This window comes from Alexandromys fortis, unplaced genomic scaffold (assembly GCF_014885135.2).
Source record: "Alexandromys fortis isolate MF-2015 unplaced genomic scaffold, M_Fortis_MF-2015_v1.1 scaffold_51, whole genome shotgun sequence".
NCBI lineage: Eukaryota > Metazoa > Chordata > Mammalia > Rodentia > Cricetidae > Alexandromys > Alexandromys fortis.
In genome coordinates this window covers 9692569-9716925 of record NW_026067925.1, presented here as the reverse complement: position 1 = coordinate 9716925, position 24357 = coordinate 9692569, and the positions used below count along the sequence as shown (strand labels likewise).

At 44.3% G+C, this 24357-nt stretch overlaps 1 protein-coding gene and 1 long non-coding RNA gene across 4 annotated transcripts in view; one reads left to right on the top strand and one right to left on the bottom strand.

Annotated features, from left to right (window-relative positions):
- Window positions 1–12877, bottom strand: part of Tp53bp2 (tumor protein p53 binding protein 2) — a 49752-nt gene extending 36875 nt beyond the window's left edge. The window contains exon 1 of one of the 2 annotated variants that reach the window (XM_050142915.1): window positions 12582–12877. In XM_050142915.1, the coding sequence (XP_049998872.1) occupies window positions 12582–12608 (27 nt within the window). In that variant the 5' untranslated portion in view covers window positions 12609–12877. The remainder of the gene's footprint in view (window positions 1–12581) is intronic. The other variant, XM_050142914.1, reaches the window with a different exon arrangement.
- Window positions 12878–16840: 3963 nt separating this feature from the next.
- LOC126502211 (uncharacterized) overlaps window positions 16841–24357 on the top strand; it is a 36786-nt gene continuing 29269 nt past the window's right edge. Inside the window, exon 1 of one of the 2 annotated variants that reach the window (XR_007591862.1) lies at window positions 16841–16976. This is a non-coding gene — a long non-coding RNA (uncharacterized lncRNA). The remainder of the gene's footprint in view (window positions 16977–24357) is intronic. The other variant, XR_007591863.1, reaches the window with a different exon arrangement.

Below are 24357 nucleotides of genomic sequence, written 5' to 3'. Positions count from 1 at the left end.
CAGAGTTGCCATTTGTGAAAACACACTTCCTAGGCTTACATGCAGGAAGTCAGGCGCGCAAGGAGAAGGGCCAGCTCGTCAAAGAAAAATGAGCATCTCCAATTTCCCAACGCATAAGAAACTTCCCAAAAACTGCTAGGTAATTCAGTAAGGTAGTGGTGAGGTTTGGAGGAAAGCTGAGGGTTTCCTACTCCTCTGTGAGGAGCAAATATGAAATGCCCGTCTAGTTTTAGATTTTGTTAGATCCCGACTGCTTTCTGGAGAAGAATGTCGTGAAACTCCTCTAACCTGGCCCTGCAAGAATACCTTTCCAAACACTGACTCAAAAAGGATGTGTGTGTGCATGTGCGTGCATGTGCACGTGTGTGTATACACATGTGCAAATGCATGTCACATGGAGGCTAGAGCCTGACTCCAGCTTACATTTTGAAACAACATCTCTCACTGAACCTGGAACTGACCAACTAGCTAGACTGGCTGGCCAGTGAGTCTCCTACTCCCACCCTGGGCCTACCTATCTCTGCTCCCCAGTACTGGAGCTACAGTTGTGAATTTTCACACCCAGCTTTTATGTGTGTGCTGGGGAATCCACATTCAAGTCCTCATACTTACACAGCAGGTACTATACCCAAGGACCCATCGTCCCAGTCCCCAGAGAGAGAACTTAAGAAACAGCAGGGCCAATGAGATGGCTCAGTGAATAAGTTGCAACACAAGCCTGATGTTTGAACACCAGGACATAAGGAATGTCTCCACAAAGGTAGGTGTGTGTGTGTGTGTGTGTGTGTGTGTGTGTGTGAGAGAGAGAGAGAGAGAGAGAGAGAGAGAGAGAGAGAGAGAGAGAGAGAGAGAGAATAATATCACATTTTTAATTAGAAAATAACATTAAAGACTATGTTGTTGCTCAGGAGCACAGTAAGGGTCTACCATGTGCCAGGACCTGGAGATATCTCTCTCTCTCTCTCTCTCTCTCTCTCTCTCTCTCTCTCTCTCTCTCTCTCTCATACACACACACACACACACACACACACAGAGCACCATCAATCAAAGTCTCCTTCCATCTCTCAACTCTCATGGGGCCTTTCAATCTGAACACACCTTACAACACTTCAAAGAGCTTCAAATGCTTCACATGGTTGTTCCGTCAGTCCCCCGCTCCTGTGGCAACTCTGCTGGCAGGCAGTATACTACAGCAAGTCGCTAGCTTCCTCAGGCAGGTATGCTCTGCCCCAGATTCTGCATGACGCCATTGTGGGATTACCCCCAATCTGAGAGGGCAGCATGTGGGGTCTTAGTGGATGTGGAGCCTCTTTCAGGAGCCCCAGGCATACTTCATCTTCGAGTCCCTTCCCAGCCTCCCTGAGGACATTCCAACTGTAGTACAGTTCTCAAAAGATTGCTACTCACAACAGCCTAACATGCTTGCCAGGGTTCTTTCTCCCACCTACAGTCTACTCTGGGCTGTCAAGCTATGTTGAAAATTCTCATCAAGTGCCATGAATCCTATCTACCAACCTGCTAAGACTCAATTGCATTAAAACTCTTCTATGCTTTTTTATCCTGGCATACTTTTAACCTATGTCTATCAGTCTCTAGCAGCTAGATTTGAGTTACTTAAAGCAAAATCACAAAATCATAGTCAATGGATTATTTTCTACATCGACTATTTCTTGGGTCACCTATGAGAAGTTAGAACTTGGCTGTTATACTCTGTGAGAAAGTTAATCATACATAAAACATGCTCTCACTCATTCAATACCATGTAGATGATTATTTTCTAAAATAATCAACATGGGGAGTTTCACAATTGTGATTGTTTTAATTAAACATGAAAACTTTTGGTAACACTACCACTTCTGAACAGCTGCTTCTACATCCAACTCTGGGCAAGGCTCTTATCGAAATTAGTCACTCTAACCAAGCTCCTGGTTCTGTCTTCCTCTTAACCCCAACTATTTACTAACTTCATGTACTGAGAGCTTATCAAGCAAACACAGTTTAAGTAATAGGAAAGCAGGGCTGAAAAACTGCCTTCTTCGGGGAAGAATGGGAAGATTAATAATACACCGCTGAAGTGTGGAAGGTCAGGGATAAGGAGTGTTACAACGGGAGAGAAGGCTCAGAGATTACCAACAGCCTGACTTCATTCCCAGCACCCATATGGCAGCTCCTAACTGTAACTCCACTCCCAGCTGGCTCCAGCCTTCTATGGACACTGCACGCAAATGGTTCACAGGCATACATCTAGGCAAAACACCCATAAACATAAAAATATAAATGTTTATTTTTAAGGATGTAAGTATAGGCTTTATTGCTGGGGAAGTCATTAGAGCAGATTTGTATATTTTGATTTCAGGAAATTCCAATTCAATTCAGGAAATAAAGGTTGAGTATTCCTTACCCAAAAGGCTTAGGGCTACAAATGTTTTGCTTTGTTTCTGCATTTTGGGGTATTTGTATTATCCACCAAAAATGTTATTAAAGAGACTCAATTACAAACACAAAATTCATGTGTTTATATACACTGATATATACAGCACACAGGCTGCCTTCTTAACTGCAACACTTCACATCAGTCAGGTGTGAAATTTACTCATGACACCCTATTCACACTCAAAAGATTTCAGAGTTTGAAGGTTTTGGGATCAGAGGTGCTTAAAGCTCTATTGAGTACGGTAGCTCACATTAGCACTCAGGGCACAGAGGCAGAAGAATCACCCCAACTTTCAGGTCAGTCTGGGTTATAGAGTAATACTCTATATGAAGAAGGAGGAAAAAAAACAACCCTACAACGTACATCAAATGAGCAGCTCATCGGCAATAGCTTCCAGTTACCAAGTAAGAAATCTAAAATCCACTTTCTCACTTCTCTCCTAGAACAACGGCTCATCTGCAGCCCCTACCACCCCCCGTGTTGGAGCCAGCCCTACAATTTTAGACTAACTCAGACCATAACCCTCCTCTAGCTGCTCCTACACAAACAGCCAAATGCAGCTCTCTTTGCCAGACAGCCCTCGCTCTTCCCCCACCACATCCCACTCCCCGAGTCACTCAGCTTTAGACACAGAACTCCGCCGTCCGGGTCTGCCTGAGTGAGTGACACTGAGTCAGAGATTTAACACTCCAGGAGTCTGTGTGTGTGCCTCAAGAAACATTTATCCACAAACATAGCATTACTTCAAAGTGAGCATTTTCAAAGCTAAATAATGTCTCAAAAGAAAAGGACAGAACACTGCCTATTTGGAGACAAATTTAAAACTTTCTTTTCAACTATATCTAAAACTGAATTCAGTCAAAGTTTAAATACATCATCCAAAGCAATGTCCCTTGGGGTCACTCTGCTTTCCAGTAGCTGTAATAATCACAAATAAATTAAAAAGAGCAAAATACATGTTTAATATAATCTTCCTGCCTATAACTATTCTGTAAGATCAATGTTGCTATGCTCTCCCCTAAAGTGGGCATTGCTACTTTATTATTATGTGACTTGTTTTACATGAAGATACTATTAAATGTTTCGTTTTGCCTTTCACACAGAAAGATGGTGGAGTTCAGTGGAGTAGAGATAGCCATGGGCAGCAAGATGGGAAAGGACACACTTGCTGTGAGCAAGAGAAAAACCCAATACCCCTCTAGCCCTGTGGCACCCCATGAGATTCCTTAGGAGCGCGAGATGGCAGTAAGGTGACCAGGCGCTCTCTTCTAAATGCTGACTTTGGTATTTTGAATCTTTCAGTCACTTCCTGTAGGCAGCTAAAACTTCTGAAATCAGATGTACCCTTTACATAAAATGTTTCATTCCATTGGGCTAGATAACAAAGAAACTTGCTATCCAGGTAAGGTATTTATTATGCTGTATTAGAGGCCTGTCTTGGAGATTCCTGAAGAGGGGGAAAACTACTGTTTCAGAAAGACCACAAGGAATACACAATTTGTGTACAAACTGGAGCAAAAGTCATGAGCACGGCGAGCACTGCCTGAGCCCAAGGAGAAAGAGACGGCAGACAAAGGGTTGAAGTGCACACTGACCAAATGGCTGAAAGAAAATAAAAGAAAGAAGCATAAATCTCTGTCTCTTGAGACCAACAACCAAAAAATACCAAAGTACTGAGCTACTTTTAAATACTAGTGTTGGGGGCCAGCAAGACAGCTCAGCAGATAAAAGTGCTTGCTGTGCATGCCCGGCAGCCCAAGCTGCATCTCCAGAACCCACCGGAGGAGAGAGCCTTCTCCCTTGAAAGTTGCCCTCTGACAGCCACACGCACCACGGCATGCTCAACCACACACACCTACCAAACAGAAAATGAAAATAAGTAATACTGTTGTTCAAAATAGTGTCTCTATGTCATAAAATGAACACATTTATTAAAAACTACCTCTATCTCACAGACTAGCTTGTGTGATGAAGAAAACATGAAGAGATGGTTTTTAAAGTCACCTTGACTTGATTTCCTTAGGTCTCTGCCTACTTTGTAGCTATGTTAGGAACATGAAAATATCACTGATTTCAAAACAAAGGGGATCAAGGAGCAGTGAGGCAGGATCCGAAGCTGCTTGAGCAACATGGCTAAACAATCAAACGCTTCCTATTGCACTTACAAGGCTGGAAAGGCATGTTAACGTGAAAACTTAACCACTTAAGAAGCTGGTCTGGACCCAGTGGCACATGCTATAAACCAGCTGGTTATTTAGGAAGCTGAAGAAAACAGGAGTCTAAATTTAAGGCCTACCAGGGCCACAGACAGAGTTCAAACTAGACTGAGCAACTTATGGAGATTCTGTCTCAAAAGTAAAAAGCAAACTGTGGGCTAGAAAGATGGGTCAGTGGTGGCTCACAACTCTCTGCCACTCCCGTTGCAGGGGACCCGACACTGTCTTCCAGCCTCCTCAGGCACTAGGCATACACATGGTAAACAGACACACATGCGGGTTCTGGCTGCTGTTGTTAAGCACTGTGAAGAGCACCTGCACCTGCAAGGCCCGAAACTGAATCCCCAGTGCAGAAAGGGAGGGAAGAAGTGGACGGCAGATAAAAAGCTCCATTCCCACCTCGTTCTGATTCCCAGCCCTAGGACGTCTATTTCTCCTCTCACCTCTCGATGTCACCTAAGACAAGCTGGCAGAGCAAGTGGTAAACTGTATACACTGAATCTGCACCCAGCTCTTACCACTGGCTAGGCCCTTCATGTGGCTAGGTGACCCTTTTGTTCATTTCTCAGTGTCTTGAAGTCTTTCCCAAGTCTTCCACCATAGCAGCCCTAGAATCCTTTCTCCACACAGCCAAGGAACAAGCTTTCCTAGACATCAGATCATGCCACCTCTCACTATCCTGCACTCAGGAGGCTACCACGTCTCTTCCACAGAAAATGTATATGCCACTTCACTTCCTGCCACTCTTCCCCTACCCCCAAAGCTCTGGTCTAGTTGGTTTCCAATGCTTCAGGATGGGCATCTGCCCCAGACACAGGAATTCTGCCCACTTGAAATGTTCCGTGTGGAAATCTTCAGTGTTGGCTCATTCCTTCCTGCTGTGCAGATCCAGCAGAAATGTCACTTCCCTGGTCACCTGATGTAAAGCAGCCACCCAGTCACATTAGCCTCACTGAAATTCCATCAAATGCCATTACTTCCTTTAACATATGTCTCCATCTCCCCAAGCTCCATGAGAGGTAATCTCCCTGAATGTTGTCCTATTCTGTTATGCATCCATGACGTCCAAAAAGGAGCCTGAAATGGAGTGGACATTCACTTAACATGTGCTGAACATGTGCTGTCCCCAAACAGCCATCGTGAGAAAGAAAGAATAGGCATGATCCAATTAGGATTCCATGCACATCAGCCCTCACTGTCCTCACCCAAGCGACAGTCCCGAGGACACAGAAGAAGTGCTCCCACCCTGCCACCATCTCAACACTTCTGCACCATCCAACCAACCGGAAATGGTTAGAGAATGAACCCAGCCATTTCCGTTTCCCTGTCTTCAACATCTCCAGTGTCTCTATTCCACCCTTTGTCCCTTCTGTTTTGTTTTCAACACCATCTCCTTCAACGCCCTGTTAAAACGACCACTGCAGGAGATTTATCCCTCATAAACAGATAATTATTAAGCCCCTTCTCTTTCCCTATGAATGAGAAAGATCTGCGCTCTCTATAGTAGTAGAGGGGGAATTTTTTTAAAGGCCTTTGAGATAATTTCTCTACTTAGGGGCAGGTCACCAACTCCCTTTCAATGGGAACATGGTAGCAGATTTACCAATTTTCTCAATTTAATGTGCATTTAAATAGAAAATATCTGTTTTCTTTTTCCACTTCAAAAATTAGCTACATTCTGGAGAGAATTTTTAAGATTTATTTTTATTTATGTATATATGTGTGTGAAAGAGTATATGCATGTGTGTCCAGGTGCCCGTGGAGACCAGAAGTGGGCGCCGGATCCCCAGAGGCAGGAGCTGTTGTGAGCCTCCTGACTTGGGTGCTAGGAAGCCAATTCCAATTCTGTGGAAGAGCAGCAAGTGCCCTCAGTCAGTGAGCCTTCTCTCTAGCTTCCAAAGAGCAATTTTGGAAGTTATCATATTAGACACTGGCCAAATGCTAATAATGTCCTGCAAGTGCAATACAGTCCAAGTGCTTGCAAGCTTGGCTAGAGCATGTGTCTGCAACCAGCGAGTTCAAATCTCACTTCAGCACAACGGCCAGAAGCAAATTACTGAAACGACTTTGAGCTTCAAATTCTGCTGTCTGAAAATGGAAAGACCAACTTCACTATGTAACAAGGAGACAGTTAGAAAGACTTCTCTAGGTCACAGGGCTGTGTTAGACAAAGGGGCTCTAGACAGAAGTTTTTGCCTGACCTGCAAGGGAAGCTGGGTTTCCCGAACCTTCCACTTCACACCACCTCCAAGTCCAAGTTTTCAAACAGTTTGTCCCACAGTGAGAGGTCAGTAAAGTGCCCTAACCATCTTTTTTATTATCACTAGTAGCTTAAATTGGTACCTTATAATTGTTCATTGTGGTTTTCTATAATTCTACTTTTCTATGGGGCTTTTAGTTGGTATATGTGAAATTTACCTACATTTCTAAGGGCCCAGAGAGATAACTCAGGAGTTAAGAACATGTACTTCTCAATTCCCAGCACCAACGTTGTGAGCCACGTGTGCCTCCGGCTCAGGGGATCTGACCCCTACCTATGGCCTCTACTGAGCTCAGAGGCACATACCCTCACACAGAAACACAAATACACATAAGTTTTAAATTAAATCTTTTAAAAATTTCTTCTAAGAAAGCAATTAATATATGTTTCAGAAGTCCAGTAGTTATGACCAGTCAACTGGCCATTTATTTTCATTGATGATTTGGTGCTAGTATAATCTAAATAAATCAGCTTCTAAATTATTTTACATAGAAAACAACTACACTTGCCAAGTTTCCTCTTACCTACAATCTAAACTTGAACTTGGTACTTCTCTGACAAAACAGTACTGAGTGTTTAATGACACTGCTTCGTGCCTCCTCCTCTCAGGAGCTCCTATGACCAACGGTCCACATCCAGGACAGATGCAGAATCTTAAACCTTGCCACTCCAACTAAGAGCACATTTCAAATGTGGTCATTTATCTACATTTTTCTCAATTCTAACAGATAAGAGAAAAATGTTCTGTTTAGCACCTAGCACACTATCAAAACACAGTATTTAAATAATGTTTGGCTTGATTAAGAGGCATGAACTGAAAAGAACCCTCTGGATTCCGAAGCTCTCACAGCCCACACCTCTCGCTCTTTGAGAAGTTGTTAGTGGAGGTTCTGACACATATTAGACCAGCAGGCACTGCTCCAAAGTTCTGTGTGAACTGGAGAAACCTAGGCCAGCTCCAGACTTCCCAAGGGCTCTGTGTGCCTTAGAAAGGAGTGCCACCTGCCGCAGATCACCAAGAGATAAGGGCAAAGGATCCCTTAAGAGCTCCAGCACAGAAAGTCCTCACTGTTCCTAGAGGCTGCAGGGTAGGGGGACTGCCAGCTCTTCCTCAAGAGTAAGAGTGACACCCCAAGATCCCTTCCAGATAAGCTAATTCTTTTTAATTTTTAAAATATGGGGCACTGCATGCTTGTTTACACTCCTTTATGCTGTCTTAAATCTGATTTCTCTGAAAAGCAAAAAAAAAAAAGTCAGAAAATTTCAAATGTGAAATCACACATAATATAATTAAAGTCACAAGGCCACAAAACTCAAACACATGAAATGTGAGATCTTTTGCACATTTTTAAAAATAGACGATTCAACAGTCTTTGAGAATTACAACTCCAACTCGAAGAGACATGAACTCATGTTTAAGAACAGAGTCTAAACTTCATTCTGGAATAAAAACTAACATATTCTTATATTCCTAGTCCGCTGGAAGGAATTCTATCAGAGCACATAATTTACATAGGCTTAATCATTCTCATCAGCAACTTTTTTTAAAAAAAATTATTTTTAGTGCATTGGTGTTTGGCCTTCACGTCTGTCTGTGTGAGGGCACTGGATCCCCTGAAACTGGAGTTACAGACAGTTGGGAGCTGCCATGTGAGTGCTGGGAATTGAACGTGGGACCTCTGGAAGAGCAACCAGTGCAATTAACCACCGAGCCATCTCTCCAGCCCCATATTCCTAACAGTGGCAAATAAAACCGGACTTCTGGAAATACAGTACTTGAGCAGAAGTGGGGCTTTGGGTCTGCGGAGGAGCGGAACTACAGAACAGAGAAACTGCTGACCAGGGGCCACGCTGCTCACAGAGTCACTGGGACAAACAGAGGCCCCCAGAATCAGGTTTGCTCTCCAGTTCTACAAAACAACTCCAAGTGGTTATGCCCCTGCAGCACTGACAGGAAAAAGGCCACAAACTTGAAACTAAACCATGGTCAGATCAACTGAGCTTTTTAAAACAAGCCAGTGTGTCTGGAAAGATTATCTGTAGTATGATGACATTTGGTTTGATTGCGCATGCAAAACAGTCACCACCAGGCACACACAGCTATTTAAACATAATTAAAATGAATCATTTTTCAAGTTCAGTTCTTAACTCACAATAGCCACCCTGTGTACAAGGCACTGCCGGATAGCACAGGCCAGCACACCCCACTGTCTACACCAGTGTGCCCAAATGTGCCATACAGGCAGATCCAAGGCCTCCGGCCTTCTATGGGGCACTGGCGACTACAGGGGATAGCTTTTCGTAGGTGGAATCTGCTTTTGAATTTACCATTTCAATAGCAGATAGGAAGTTAAATTTTTATGAAACTGGTCTCTGAAAAGAGCAGTAAATTTCTTCAGAGCTTGATAAGCTCTTTCGTAAAAACGCTGTTTTTGTTGGCATATAACACTTAACAAAAGGAAAAGTCATACATAAAAGAAATCTAGTATAATTTTCAAGTGGGTAAGAATTTTTGTTTTGGATAATTGCCTCCACCTGAAAATCAGTTACAATGAATGGAAAACTAAAACGGCACCCTGTCCAGGTTCAAACAACCCTTCTGAAATGAAGGCAAGGTGTCGGCTCTAGACTCAGTTTCCCCTCCTAACTGGTGGAGACAGCACAGAGCTCCGGATGCTGGCCATGGCGGGCATCTGAAAGCGAGAGGAGCCGTCATTCCCACTCACAGCACCCTATCATTAGCGCTGTGGTTCTGTTTATTTTTAGTTAGCCTGCTAAAGTGCATCTTCACTCCGGCTTTGTAACCAATTATCACTGTGTCCCACATAAAGGAAAACTACTTGAGTCTGTACTGTTTGGTAAGAAAATACATGAATACCATTTTTTGTATGTATTCAATACAAGGCAATAGAACTCCAAAATGCCTTCCAAAACAAACCAAGGAATTTACTTAGTGCCATAAAAATGCCCTTGAAAATGCATTTTTAAATTATGCATATTTTACATTAAAAAAAGCACAAGGCAACTGATCCACATTTTGAGTGTCCATCTTCCATTAGTATGATGCTTTTCCTGACCAACTTTTAGTTTCCCAAAGTAAGAACAAAATACAACAAAACCTTCCTCATACTAGAATCAAGTTCCAAGCATATTAAAAGCTAAAGACAAAAACCACATTTAAGAATATGGTTTTAAGCCAGGAATGGTGGCCCATGCCTGTTATCCCAGCATTTGAGAAGCTGATGCAGGAGAATTGCTGTGAGCTAAAGGGCAGCCTGGGCTACAGAGTAGGTGCCACACCAGTCTATCTCAAAGAACCAAGATAAACTTTTAGGGGCTTTATAGCTCAGTAACAGAGTGCTTGTCTAGCATGTATACAAGGCCTGGGTTTCATCCTTACTACCACACACACACACACACACACACACACACACACACACACACACACACACGGAAGTTTCCTTTTCAGGTACCCTCATAATACAAGAACAAAGACACATACGACCTGAGGCTTGGATGCTGGAGAGATGCTTAGCGGTTAAGAGAACTTGTTAGTCCCACAGAGGTCCCAGGTTCAATTCCCACCACCTACACAACAGCTTCACAACTATTGGCAACTACCGTTCCAGGGGATCTGAGGACCTCTTCCGACCTCTGCGGGGACCAGGCACACACTTGGCTCATACACAGAGACATCCGCACGAGGAAAACACTCACAGACATAAATCTTTTGTAAAAAGAACACAAGGCTGCTAAATGAAAATCCATCTTATGTATCGAAGAACGAGACCCTCGTGTGCAATCACTGTTGCCAATTCAAGAGTTTTATGTAGCGCCTATCCCAAGCCAGGCCCCATACTAACCCCTTCCTTCTTAAAGAGTAACTCTACTCTTCCAGACTACACTAAGAACTAGTACTCTACCCAACTACAGATGCTGAAGCAGGGAGTTTTGCTTTTTATAAACATCTGAGGTTACTAATGTGCAAAATTCCAAAGGGCCTCATGCACACAACACCTGTTCTATTAAGATTCTGACATCAGAAAAGCAGTCAGAACCACACTACTTAAGGGACTTTCCAAGATTCCTAACTTCTTATAAGAATTCAGATGATCTTCTATGTAGTAGGGAGGAAAAACATCCCTACATAAAACAAGAAGAAAAACAAAATGGCTGGACAGTGGTGGCACAGGCCTTTAATCCCAGCACTTGGGAGGCAGAAGCAGGTGGATCTCAGTGAGTTCGAGGCCAGCCTGGTCTACAGAGCCAGGACTGTTACACTGAGAAACCCTGTCTCAAAAAAACGAGAGAGAGAGAGAGAGAGAGAGAGAGAGAGAGAGAGAGAGAGAGAGAAGACAAACAAAACAAAGGCTACCTTGCTACTGAACTGATCTTCCAGGAAGAAGCCATACTGCAACAAAAATACCTACTCTGTTCCTTTTACTGTTCAGAGAAAAACGGTAGACAACCTACAAAAGTTTTTCTTCACAACAAAGAAATAAAAACAGAAGGAATACTAACCCAGAAGACACAAAATGCTAACAATTTCAAATTCCTTGACTCTTACTAATAAAAAACATCCCAAGTCATCTAACTCCCCTCCCCAGAAAAAAAAATCAAATTATTATGTGTATGTATAAGATAGAAAAATTTAAGACATCTTCCACAACACAAGGGGCAATGAGACAATATAGTATATACTGCACGTGTAATTACAAAAACAAACAAAACAGACCTCTCCACCCACCCACCCACCCACACAAATTTCATCGCTCTATTCCAAGGATTTTCCAAAAGAAAAGGTTGTTTCAGGTGTTTTGTTTTGTTTTCTTAAACAAGTGAAGTTACACGAACATGGGTTGAATGGAATTTAGCAATGGTTATGATTCAAATACATGAACTTTTCGAAGAATATATAAAATTATTATTATTATTACTGTTACTATTATTATTATTATAAAAAGAACTCAAGTTGACTGCAAGATTGATTCTGTCTGCGAGAGGAGCAATACAGCACCCACGAGGAAATCTACGACTATAGAGGCCACCACAACTAGCCAAATCTTGCGCTCGCTGTTTCGAAAAGTGGCTTTTCAGAAACCCCTCCTTCGAAGCTGCAGATCACCTGTGATCTGGGGACCAAGTCGAATGCCTGAAGAGCTCACTCCTTTCAGAGGTCTTGCAGAACAAGCTCTAGGAGCGGGTCACAGAAGTTTTCCTGCAAACTAAAACTTTTAAGGCTACATTTACTAAAACCTATTTCCACAAAGAGATAGGGTGCCTTGGCTGCTATCGCCAACATCAGATCGAAATTCAAGGGGGGGGGGGGGAGTTGGCAGAAATAAAGAAAAGGAAAGGCAAGCCTTTTCCAGCGTTACGCTTCACTCCTGTAAAAAGCCTAAACAGTTAAAAAAAAAACAGCCCAGTGCCGTGGCTCTCGACCTTCAAAACAACCCCCCAAAATGTCTCAATCCGAGAGGCAAAGTTTGGAGCGGCGGCCCAGGGCTGCCTTCCTGACCTGCGAGGCAGCATCGCGACCCTAGCGGGGACCGGGCACCGCGAAGCCTCGGAGTTCCAAAGCCCCGAGCTCGACTGGCTCGGCTGCTCCGGCCACCGCGCCCCGCACACTTCCGGGCCCCAAACCGTGGCCCCAACACGCCCACCCGCTTACCGGCATCATTTTGGACCCGAACCGCATGGACGCGGGAGTCCGGCCGCGGCCTGGCCGAGCACAACTGGCCCGGGGGTCGCGGGCCCGGGGAGGCCGAGCGAGGACGAGGCCGCGCGCCCGGCGGCCGACCTGTTGCAAGGCAGAGGCGCGCCGATCCCCTCAGCCAACCGGGACGCCACCGAGCCCCCGGCCCACTCCCCTCGCCGGTCCCCGGGACGCGACACGGCTTTGTCTTCGGCGATCGCGACGCCCTCCTCCTCCTCCTCTCCGAAACCAACTAATCCCCGTCGGGCCCCCACTGAGGCGCTCCGGCCCCGCCCCCTCCCGCGAGGCCCCGCCCGCGGCGCGCCCGGAGGCTTGAAGGAGGGGACGAGGGAGGGAAAGATCCCTGGCCGGGGCGACGAGAGCGCAGGCGCAGTAGCTGGGGGCGGGGCCTGAGGGGCGGGAACCTTTCGCCCCCAGGAGCACAGAGTGGACTCGGGGGCGGGGCAGAGCTGCTCGTGTGCGCGCCTCCAGGCGGAGCCAGGCTGCCGAGAACAATAATCGTAAAACACTGGGATGGAGCCCAGGGCTGTGTCCCTCACCTCCACGACAGTCCTGAATTGCACAAGACACTTGAGCCCTTTGCCTTAGGGACCGTGATCCTACCTCGAGGCGCAGAGAGGCCCCGCGGCGCCGCGTCACACACCTGACTCGGAGAGCCCTGGGGGATCCGACCGCCCCACAAGATGGAGACTCGCGAGTCCGCCTGGCCCCGGAGCACGTTCTTGGCTGCAGGAGGTCTCGAATCTGTCCTTCCTTTCCAACTCCTCAGGCCAAGTCCACGGCCTCATCTAAAAGGTTACTTGCTATGATGTAAGAAGAAAAAAGTGCTTCGACATTCCTGAGCCGGGAGGTGTTGTGTATGCTTTTGAACCGTCAAAGGTTTGAAAAATGTGCAAAGCAGATTTCTGAGGCGCTCTTCCGCTTGTCACACCCTATAAACTTAACACGAATCCTTTCTTGCTTTGGAAGCGCATGCTGGGAAAAGTGCAGTGTTCTGCTTTGATTGAACAACACTAGCTGAGGACCCCTCTCCCACCATCCAGAGAGACATAGGCTTCAGAAACTGGAACTCCCAGAAGCTATTTCAGGTTAATTAAGTAGCGCATGCTAGCTCACTCGGAATTATATACCATTACACAAGATTCCCAACAACGAAATGAAATAAAGCACCTGGATTTATGTAGCTTCAAGAATAAAGCCAGCTGAATGTGGTGGCATACATTTGTAATCTCAGCGCTCGTGAGGCTGAGGCAGGAGGATGACGATGAATTCTAGGACAGTCTGGCCTGAAAGAGTAAGCCCTTACCAAAAAAAAAAAAAAAAAAACAAGAGAGAAAAAAAGCTCACCTTTTTAAAATTAAATTAAAAATTGACCAGCTTGGTAGAATAGGTCTCAAAACATAAACTAAAAAAGGAGTCTGGGAACATAGCTCGGTGATACAGTGCTTTTTTAACGTGTGTAAGCCCTGGTTTTAATAAAAAGAATCAACAGTCCTTGTTTGAAGTAGTGATGCACACCTGTCCTCTCCCAGCACTGGGAAGGCCAAGGCAGGAAGAATCAGAAGTCTGAGGCTAGCCTGGACTACATGCCTTGTCTCCAAATACATACATGAACAACAAATAAAAGAATGTTTCTTTTGTTTGTTTTTTTTTTTTCCGAGACAGGGTTTCTCTGTGGTTTTGGAGCCTGTCCTGGAACTAGCTTTTGTAGACCAGGCTGGTCTCGAACTCACAGAGATCCGCCTGCCTCTGCCTTTTCTTAATTTAACATATCCCTAACCAAAATTGCCATCAAACTCCCTATCGGCACCATCCCAGTTCCTATATCTAAGTATGAAATTATAACTGATGCAACTAAAATTTAATGTTCTAATGAATCCTAGTTTAGTTAGAGTCTATTAATTTTAAGATTATCCTGGGTTAAGTAAAGGAAATCCAGACCTCCATTTATTCAGTAATATTTATCAAAATACTATGTATTCTAAGTACTATGGATCAATCAATCAATAAACAAAATAAAGTTGAATAGGCAATAAAACCAGTATTTAAGTGTTTTGGTAATAAATATTTTATTTTAAAACCATTTATATTTCCCAGGGTAAGGAAATAGACTATATAAGGATGAGGCTTTACGATGTATTTTTTAATAGGGTATTCAAAACAGGCCTCACTGAGAAGCACAAACATGAAGGAACAAGCTACATGAATCTGTGAAAAAAAGCTTCCAAGCAGATTAGCCGATACTTAGCCCCAGAGAGAGGATCCTGCTTAGTGTATTCAGGTCCAAGATAGTGTATGAGACAGAGGAGCGTATATAAGGCAGGGTAATATGCAGGATTGAGTAGGAGCTGGAGAGATGACTCAATGGCTGGAAACATTTGCTGCTTTTCCAGTGGACCTGAGTTTGATTCCCAGCACCCACCCACAAAGCAGATAACGACTGTCAACTCTAGTTCTGGGGTGGGGAATCTGTTGCCCTCATCTGGCTACCATGGGCATTGCATGTACATGGTACACATACATACACATAAAAATAGTCAAGTAAACCAAGGCCTATTATTATAAGGACATTAGTGTTTAGGAAGTAAAACGGGTGTAGTAGTTTGAATGAAAAGAGTCCCATAGGCTCATGGGAACTGGCACTATTGGGAAGTATGGTTTTGTGGTCTCTCTGGAGCAAGTGTAGCGTTGTTGGAGGAACTGTGTCACTGGAGGCGGGCTTTGGGGTCTCAGAAGCTCAGGCTTGTCCTAGTGTGTCTGATTCTCTTCCTGCTGTCGGCCAATCTGGATGTAGAACTCTCAGCTCCTTCTCCAGCATCATGTCTGCCTGCATGCCACCAGGCTTCCCACCAGGATGATGCTGGACTAAACCTCTGAAACTGTAAGCCAGTCCCAATTAAATGTTTTCCTTTATAAGAGTTGCCATGGTCATGATGTCTCTTCACAGCAATAGAAACTCTAACTAAGGCGGTCGGGAAACAATGAGAAAGGGGTTTTAACAGAAGAATGATGGATACTATTGTATTTCAATAGGATCATCCAGCTACTAGAAAAGACTGAGAGAGTCCATAGGAGGCCCTTATAATGCTATAGACAGGAGATGAAAGTAAGGGGTATGGATGATCAAGGCGGGTGTCATGACAGGTGGGCAGATGGAGGATCTATTATAGCACGAATTCTAATTGGTCTCAATAATAAAAACCAGAAGTCAGCTATGGGGTGAAAGCTGAGAGATCAGAGAAGCAGAGCAGCCAGCTACTAGAGAGACCTTTTATCTCTACCAATGCTCAGGCTCAAGAGGCCCTGTCTCTAGGAATCCTCAGATGGCATCTGAGCTCCTGTCTTCCTCCCACCTGCGTTCCTCTCTCCACCCAGCCATATCCCTTCCTGTCTCCACCTCCTTGGTGCTAGGATTAAAGGCATATGACTCCCAAGTACTGGGATTGAAGGTGTGAGCCACCACCCCTAGCTCTGTTTCTCTTTTAGACTGGATCAATCTAGTGTAGCCCAAGGTGGCCTTCCGTCTGCTTCTGTTTCCTGAATGCTGGCATTAAAGGTGTGTACCACCACTGGCCTCTATGGCTAACTGGTGGCTTAGCTCTGCACTCTGATCTCAGACAAGCTTTATTTGTTAGATCACAAACAAAATATCACCACAGTCTATTCTTTGACAGGTGAGCCCACAGGGTTTCCACACAGTAAATACAGAATGCAAGAGAAGTCCAGAATGGCTCCAAGATCTTGGTCCTGGAGAGTGAAAGTTGTCACAAACTGAGATGGGTAACCTGAGGCGCACAGGTTTTATGGAAGAAGAAATCAATCCGGAGCATACTAAATTCTAAAATCCTAACAAAAATGAAAGAAAATCTAACACTGAGTTTCTGCACAGCTGTGGAGAGCAAGTCATTTTCAGCAGTTCATACAGGGACTGTTTGACACCACAAATCTTTCCTATTCCATCTGTTTCCAGTTCCTTCCTATAGCAAACAGCAGCCTGAGATATGATCTACATGCAGAAAAAGAATTCCTATTGGTCACTAATGCTCCAGTTCCCAACAGGTCAAGGAATGGGGAGCTCATCTCGTTATTACCAGAAAGCTGACTATACACAGTACATTTTGTTTAGTCTGAACACTGGCAACTCTAGATTAGTTTAAAAAAAAAAAAAAAACTACTGCAATAAAAGGGAAGCAAGAAGAGAAGAATGCGAATCACTTACTCCTGCTTGTCTTTACTGTTGTTGACACAATGCCCTGCCCAAGGGAAGGGAGAGAGAAAGGGACAGTCGCTGGCAATTTGTCCTGAAACTCACTTCCAGCCAACTGAGAATTCCCAGCTGCCAAATACCAGGTATGTTTATAGTTGGGAGATTTTTTTAAATCCCAGTGCCCTGAAACTGAGGAAGCCTGTGCGTGCTTTCGTTCGCTCCTTCAGTTCCAGGTAAGTCACACAGGGCTGTCGGATGGGTGGCTGCTGCCTTCCAAGGTTCACTTCTCCTCTATTCCCCCCTTCACCTGTTTACTCCTCCAGGAGCCTCAGCTTGGTCCTCCCCACCCCGTCATTCTGCATTTGACTCCAAGAAAGATAAATGAAATTACCACAAGCTGGTTAGGGAGGAGCTGCCTTCTCGCTTTACCTCACCCCACCCCTAGGCACAGTGCAATTACCTATCTGTTTGGCATGTGTCTCCCCCATGCTTCTCTTGTCTGTTTCTCACAGATGTTCCAACCCTCGACTCCCCCTCTCTCTCAGGAGACACATTCCCATGTTACTCGGTCAGTAAGATGAAGACTACAGACCCTGCTCCTTTGCAAACCCATTCTCCTCCCTCCCCTTCCCTTGCCTTTCTTATCCTCTTCCTAGTTCTCTTACTGGTTTGACTATTACAGCCATCACTCCATACTCACAGAGGACTGGTTTTAGGATTTCCCCTAGATACCGAAATCTTCAAATGCCCAATCACTTGCATAATGCATATGGAGGCACATGCTTGTAATCCCGGCTCTGGGAGTCTGAGGCAGAAGGATCAAGAGTTTAAGGCCAGCCTGGGCAAGATCCAGTCAATGAGTAGATCAGTCAATCAAATTGTGTATTCCTGTGCATATTGCAGTATACTTTGAATCACCAATGTATTACTCATGCTATTTGATACAATGTAAATTCCTTACAGATACTTACTAACCTATAAAGAGATAAGGACAAGGAAAAAAGGGAATAGAAGTTGGTGTCTGACACAATATTTCACTGAAAATACTCAACCTGAGCTCGGTTGACTTTGCCTGTGCAGGGCCTGTAGATCTGGAGAATGAACTTCACTCTTATGTGCCTCTGCTTTGCCAGGCACTAGTCCAGATTTTAGAGGCAACAGAGAGCCTCCCTTCTTGAAGCTCATGTTTGGAGTAGAGAAACTAGACAATAAGCCAACGGATGATGACATCAGCAATGCTGGGTGAGGAGAGACAATCAAGTGAACCTAACTACAGTTTCTGTTTCAGACTGGAACCAGAGAGGGCCGCTGAGAAATCAAGTGATGAAGAGGTGGGACTCTGGGCAGTGGGACAGCCAGGGCAAAGGGGCTGAGACTGTGTCATGCTTGGCATCTTAGAGAAGTGTGGGAAGGGCTTGGAGCAGTGAGGACAGAGACTGGAAAGAGCTGGAAGATGAGGAGAGAGCCTGGAGCATCTAGGACAATTTAGTGGTCCCATTATCCCCCCCCCCCACCAGACACTCCATCTTTGCAACTTTACTTTTTAATACATTTTAATTTATGCATAACAATTGTGGATACGTATGGGTACAATACATATTTCATCGTATGTGTACAGTGTCTAATGACCAAGTGAGAGTAACTGGCACATCTTCCCCTCAGACGTTTGCCGTTTCTTTGTGCTGGAAACATTCAAAGTCTCTCTATAATGAAATATACAACTAATTGTTGTCAACTATAGCTACTTTACAGGTTCCTTGGCCTATACGCTTACCTAGTATTTTTCCTGCATTCTCCTCAGTTAGCAGTATTCGAAGACCAGGGGATGGGGTGGACGTTTGTATTCCCAGCTAAGTATACCACTTAACCTATATGACAAGGCTTGTGTATCTTTGAAGTTCCTACCTAATATGACTCTTGAAAGTTCTATTTGATGTTTCTCAAGAGGAGCTAAGCTCCACACTCCATGCTGCTCAACTGTAGCTCATGACACAGTACAGACAAAACCTCATGTCTAGCTAGACCGAACGGCAAGAAATACGTATGCAGCTTCGACCCTAACATTGTGCCTATGGCACAGTAGCATTCAGAGATGCAAAAGTGGTGGTACTTAACGAATCTCTCTCTCTCTCCCTCCCTCCCTCCCCGCCCCCCTCTGCCTGCCTCCTAGGTAGACTGACTCTCTTGATTTTCGCCATGGGCAGGTCTTCTTGCATCTGTACCTCCAGTCATTCTCTAATACAGTGGTTCTCGGCCTTCCTAACTCTGTGACCCTTTAATAGACCTCACGTTGTGGTGACTCCTCAACCATAAAACTATTTTCATTGCTACTTCATAATTATAATTTTGCCACTGTTATGAATAGTAATGTAAATATTTTTGGAGCTAGAGGTTTGCCAAAGGGGTCGTGACCCACATGTTGAGAGACGCTGCCCTAACCTAACGAGTACAAACTTGGTTCTATCTTCTCACCTCCTGTTTTTATATTGTTTATTGAGCAAAGGATTATTTTTTTGTTTTCTGATTTGTTTGTTTGCAGTATTGGAGACTAAACCTAAGAAAATATCATTCCAGAGTTCTTCTTACTTTTTAATTTTTATTTTGATACAGAGCTTGCTAAATTGCCCAGAGTGGTCTTGAACTTGCCATCTTCCTGCCTCTACCTTGACCTTCCAAATTGTTGGGATTATAAACTTGTGCCACCAGCCTAGCCTGCCTACCCCTCAAAAAATGTTTTCTATGTTTTTAAATCATGAGGGAGGGAATCCAAATATTTGTGCCACGTTAAAAGGACATTTAAAGAAAATTTCAGTCTACAAGTAATATCTTATCAGAACACAGCCACACATTTATTAATATGCAGTCTGGGGCTGCTTTCAGGGCAGAATAACAGAGTGTAACAATTGCGACAGAACCCGCATGGCCTGCGAGGCTTTGGATATTTATTGTCTAGCATGGAGAAGTGGCCTGTAATCACAGCTCTTCTGGTGACTGCGGCACCAGGATGGCTTCAGCCCAAGAGTTTGGGCCAGCAAAAATATACAGTGTGTGTGTGTGTGTGTGTTAGTACTCGGCAGCAGCCATGAACCTATCAACACCTGTGTAATCATGTTGTTCTCAGACTTCAAACCTTTCCATCCTGTGGTTAGAGGAGGGGTGGGGCGGAGCTAAAGGATGGAGGTGCCAAGTGAGGAGACACGAAGGCCTGTCTATGCCTTTCTGTCTCCTTGTGTTTTTTTCTAAATTCTAGATAACAGAACAGAAAGACATGCCTCCTGTCCTGTCCTATGGTTGCAAGGCTAAACAACACTCTTAACATGGCCTCCTCTGAGCCCTTGCATGATCCCCCCTTTTTACCCACCCACCAAAGTGGTCAGGATAAGAGAGAAGTACAGTCCTCATAGTCATGACAAAAATACTGAAAACCAGCACCTTATGGGAAGATACGATGCTCTAAAGACGTGTCTGTAATGTTACTCCTATTCTACCTGACTAAACTAATGTAATTGCCGCACGGAGCGCGTAAGTTTCTCTGCTGTTGTCGGTTCTCTCTCCATGACCTCAGGCTCTTCATCTGATCCTACCTCTCGTCCCAGCCCTCCACAGAAACAGCTCTGGCTAGAGTGGCCGGAAATCTCTAATTCACGGACAGGATAAGCCTGTTCTGTCTTCATCTCCTTGACCTCCTGTGGCTGTGGCTCCTCCCGTCTCCTCTGTACACCCTTTTCCTTTGACTTTTAAGGATCTTCTTTTCCTTCTGTCTGACTGCTGCTCTGTGCCCTTTGAAGTCTTTCTGTTCTTCACTGGCCTTTGCATGCTGAGGGTAACTGACTCTTAGTCCTACCCCACTTCCCATTTCCCTGGTCATGCTCATCCTACACTGTTAAACCTTATCTACACAAATGTCAATATTTTTTTTTATTCCCAACTCTGGACTGCCCTGAACTCTAGAGCTGGGCTATTAAATAGGAAAGTTGCTAGCAATACTACAAAGGACTTCTTTTTTTATGTGCTGAGGATAGACCCCAAGTCCTATAGGAAGGCTATTTTCTGCCCCTGAGCTACACCCCAACCCCCTATTGACTACTTGAAATGTGACTAGAGGAATAGAGAGACTACATTTTTTAATGATTTGTGTGTGTGTGTGTGTGTGTGTGTGTACATGAGTACAGATGCCCGCGGAGGCAGAGTTGTCAGATCTCTCTGGAACAGGAGTTACAGGCAGTTGCGAACTGGCTGATGTGGGGTGTTCTCCCACAACAATCCAATCCAATCCTTCAGTGCCTCTGCTGAGTGCCACCAGGGCTGGGGCCTGTCAGTGGGAACACAATGAGGAAGACCCAAAGCGTGTGTGCTCTAGTGGAGAACACTCTACCTGGAAGCGCATGAATGAAGTCAAATGTCTCTAGTCAAACACAGGGAATAGTCACCTAGTTCCCTACCTTGCCATTGTGAACAGCCAAAAAAAGATTCATAGGACAGAGAATTCCCAAGCTGAGACTGAAAAAAAAGAACTACCAGGAAGTTTACATTAAAAACAGAAGAAACTTTATTTTCATTAAATTTAAAACAGACTCCGTGATGTGCACCTCTAATCCCAGCTTCTTGAGGGGCTGAGTTAGTAGTATCACTTGAGTCTAGAAATTTTGAGAACAGCCTAGACCACAAGTAAGACCCCTATCTCAAGTAAAATATAAACAGTTTTCACTGAGTTCATTCCATGTACACAGCAATAATATATGTACAATAAAATATGTACAAAGTTCCTAGGGGGAAACTATGTACTGGAGAGGAGAGAATTGTGGACAGAAATATCTATAACTACGTCTGTTCTTTATAGCACACAGTGCACGCCACACATGCATTCGGTCCCTCCATGAACATTTGTTCATAAGTATTAACCTTCACTAGCCCTAAAGGGGAGGCTATGGTCTCTATTTTACAGAGCAACTGAAGCTTAGAGGCACTGACTTGTTGATCCATTCCACAAATACTTCTAAAGAATTTACCTTGTTTGGATAGGTATAATTCCAAGCTCTAGAGATATGGTGGCGGAAAAGACAGATAAGGGCTTGTCCTGCTTCTGAAAACTATGTACTCTAATTGGGATGAACCAAAAATATGTAAATAAGAGCAATACTAGAAGAAAAGTAAAATACGATGACATCATAGAGACTGGGCCTGGGTAGGTCCAGGAAGGTCCCATCCAAAGAGATGACATCAAACTGCTATCAGAAAGACAAGGACTACCTTCAGGAGACCTAGACAAGGAGAGGGCATCAGGAATGCACCTGAAGGCCCAGCTTCTTGGGAGACTGAGTTGGTAGTATCACTTGAGTCTGGGAGTTTTGAGACCAGCCTGGACCACAAGTAAGGGGATAGCAAGTGCAGAGATGCTGAGAGAGGTGATACTGGCGTGTTCCATGAGCAAAAGCAAACCCAGCTTGTCTAGGGCTGAGAGCTCTCCTCTGAGCCACAGCAATAAAGCACAGCAGAGCTGATATCCCATCTGCCAAAGATGAAAGTCCAGACTCCACACCATGCAGCACTGCCCAAAGGAACGGGACAAAAGCTCTGCACACTGCTGTCCTAGAGCGTGTGTTTAAGTTAACGTGGGAACATCCAAAGATCACTGGAATTAAAAATTAAACTGGGAACAACTCTGGTGAGCAGAAGGGCTTCCTCTGAGGACATAAAAGGGAGAGTAAAGAATGGGGTTGTACCAAAGCTGTAAAATGCATCTTCATCTAAATCTGATGTTAAACTCAACCCATCTCATTCAAACGTCTTATCTTGGACTGGAATCCCTTGCAAGGATGCAGGAATGTAGCTGCAATGCTTCAGCTCAGAAGTTCAGATAAGCCTCCTGCCAAAAATGCTTGTACTTCTCCCAGTTATGAGGAGAGAGCCATTCAGTCTGAAGAGTCCATGCTTCTGCGGGCTCCAAGGGAAGCATGGTCAGCAGGCAGGAGCCATCTGGGCCAGAAGTTTTTCAGGAGACACATGGAATCTGTTAGTCAGAGTGTGGTTAAATGGTCTATCTGCGAGAAGGTGGTACATTCAGGCAGGAGTTGCCACTGAGATTGTAATCATAAGGTAAGTGGCAGATGACCAAATCATGGGCAGGGCAGGCTCAAGTTGTCAGACAAGATGTCATAAACAAGAAAGGCAGAAACCTTAGGGAAATGTGACACCATAAATGAGTTGGAGAAAGACGTGATGTTCTGACACCTGGATGGATCAAGGGAGTTCATTTCAACTCATGTCAGCCTGACTATAACTGGATACCTTGTCCCCGGTAGATGTCATTTTGTCTTAAAGAGCCAGAACTTTCCCTGTATCTAGGAACAAGATATTATTATACTCAGCTAGGAAAAGAAATTAATCCAGTTTCCCCCTGCTGCTTGTTTACGTACTGGAAGATGCCTTTCCAGAGAACAATGCTACAGTCTGAACCTGAAATGTCTCCCAAATGCCTATGTATCAAGGGTTTAGACTCCAGAGTGATTCTATTCGGAGGTGAAGGAATCTTTCAAAGTGGAGTCAACTAGCATAGGCCACTGGCAGCATGCCTTGCAAAGACTGTTTTTGTCTCTTGTCTTCCTTCCTGGATACCGTGAAGTGAGCAACTCATTCCACCACACATTCCCATTCAAATATCTACCACAGGCCCCAAGCAGCCAGGGACCAGCCTGCATGGACAGAAAGCGCCAAAGCTGTGATGAAACAAGCCTTCCTATCTTTGGGTTGATGAGCTCAGGTCTGTGTGTTCTGCCTGCATGATATGTGGGTGGCTGGAGCACACATGTCCCCTGATACCTTCAGAGGCAGCTTCTCAAAAGAACAAGAAAATTATAAACCATATTATTTATCTCTTGACATGATCAGGGGAAACTCTTGACTGTTGGTTTCAAGGTTCATGCCAGGCCCTGAAATGGCTCAGAATCCTGTTAAATCCTCATAGTATTCCTAAATTACAGGTAATGAATTTGAGCTTAAATAAGGACCTTGTCCAAGATCATGTATTAATGAGAAGTGTCAGGTTGGTTACCCTGACACAAAACACGAGGTCTTTGTTTTAATTGTCTTTACTGAGGTCTAACTGATACACCATATTATGCGTATATTTTAGGGTATGCCTTTTAGTTTGAACAAATATATAAACCCTTGCAAATGCCACAGAATAAAGTGACATGACATTTCTGTTATACTTATGTACCTTCACGTCTATCGTCGCTACCCTGCACACGAGTGATCTACTTTCTAGCACTAGACAGTGTGTGCCTGTCCTCGAATGTCATGTAAGTAGTAGCATTCATGGTTTACTCCTTTACATGTGACTTCTCAAAATTTGTAGTTGTTGTCTTCTTGGTATTATTATAATTTGACAAACCCCGCACATAAGCTAAGTGAGTACAAAATTGAGCATCCCTTTCTTGAAGAGAGATTCTGATTTTCAGGATCATTTTTAGGCACCTTACTCATGCAAAGCAAAGTTCTGTTCACATCTTCCATTGTTTGTTT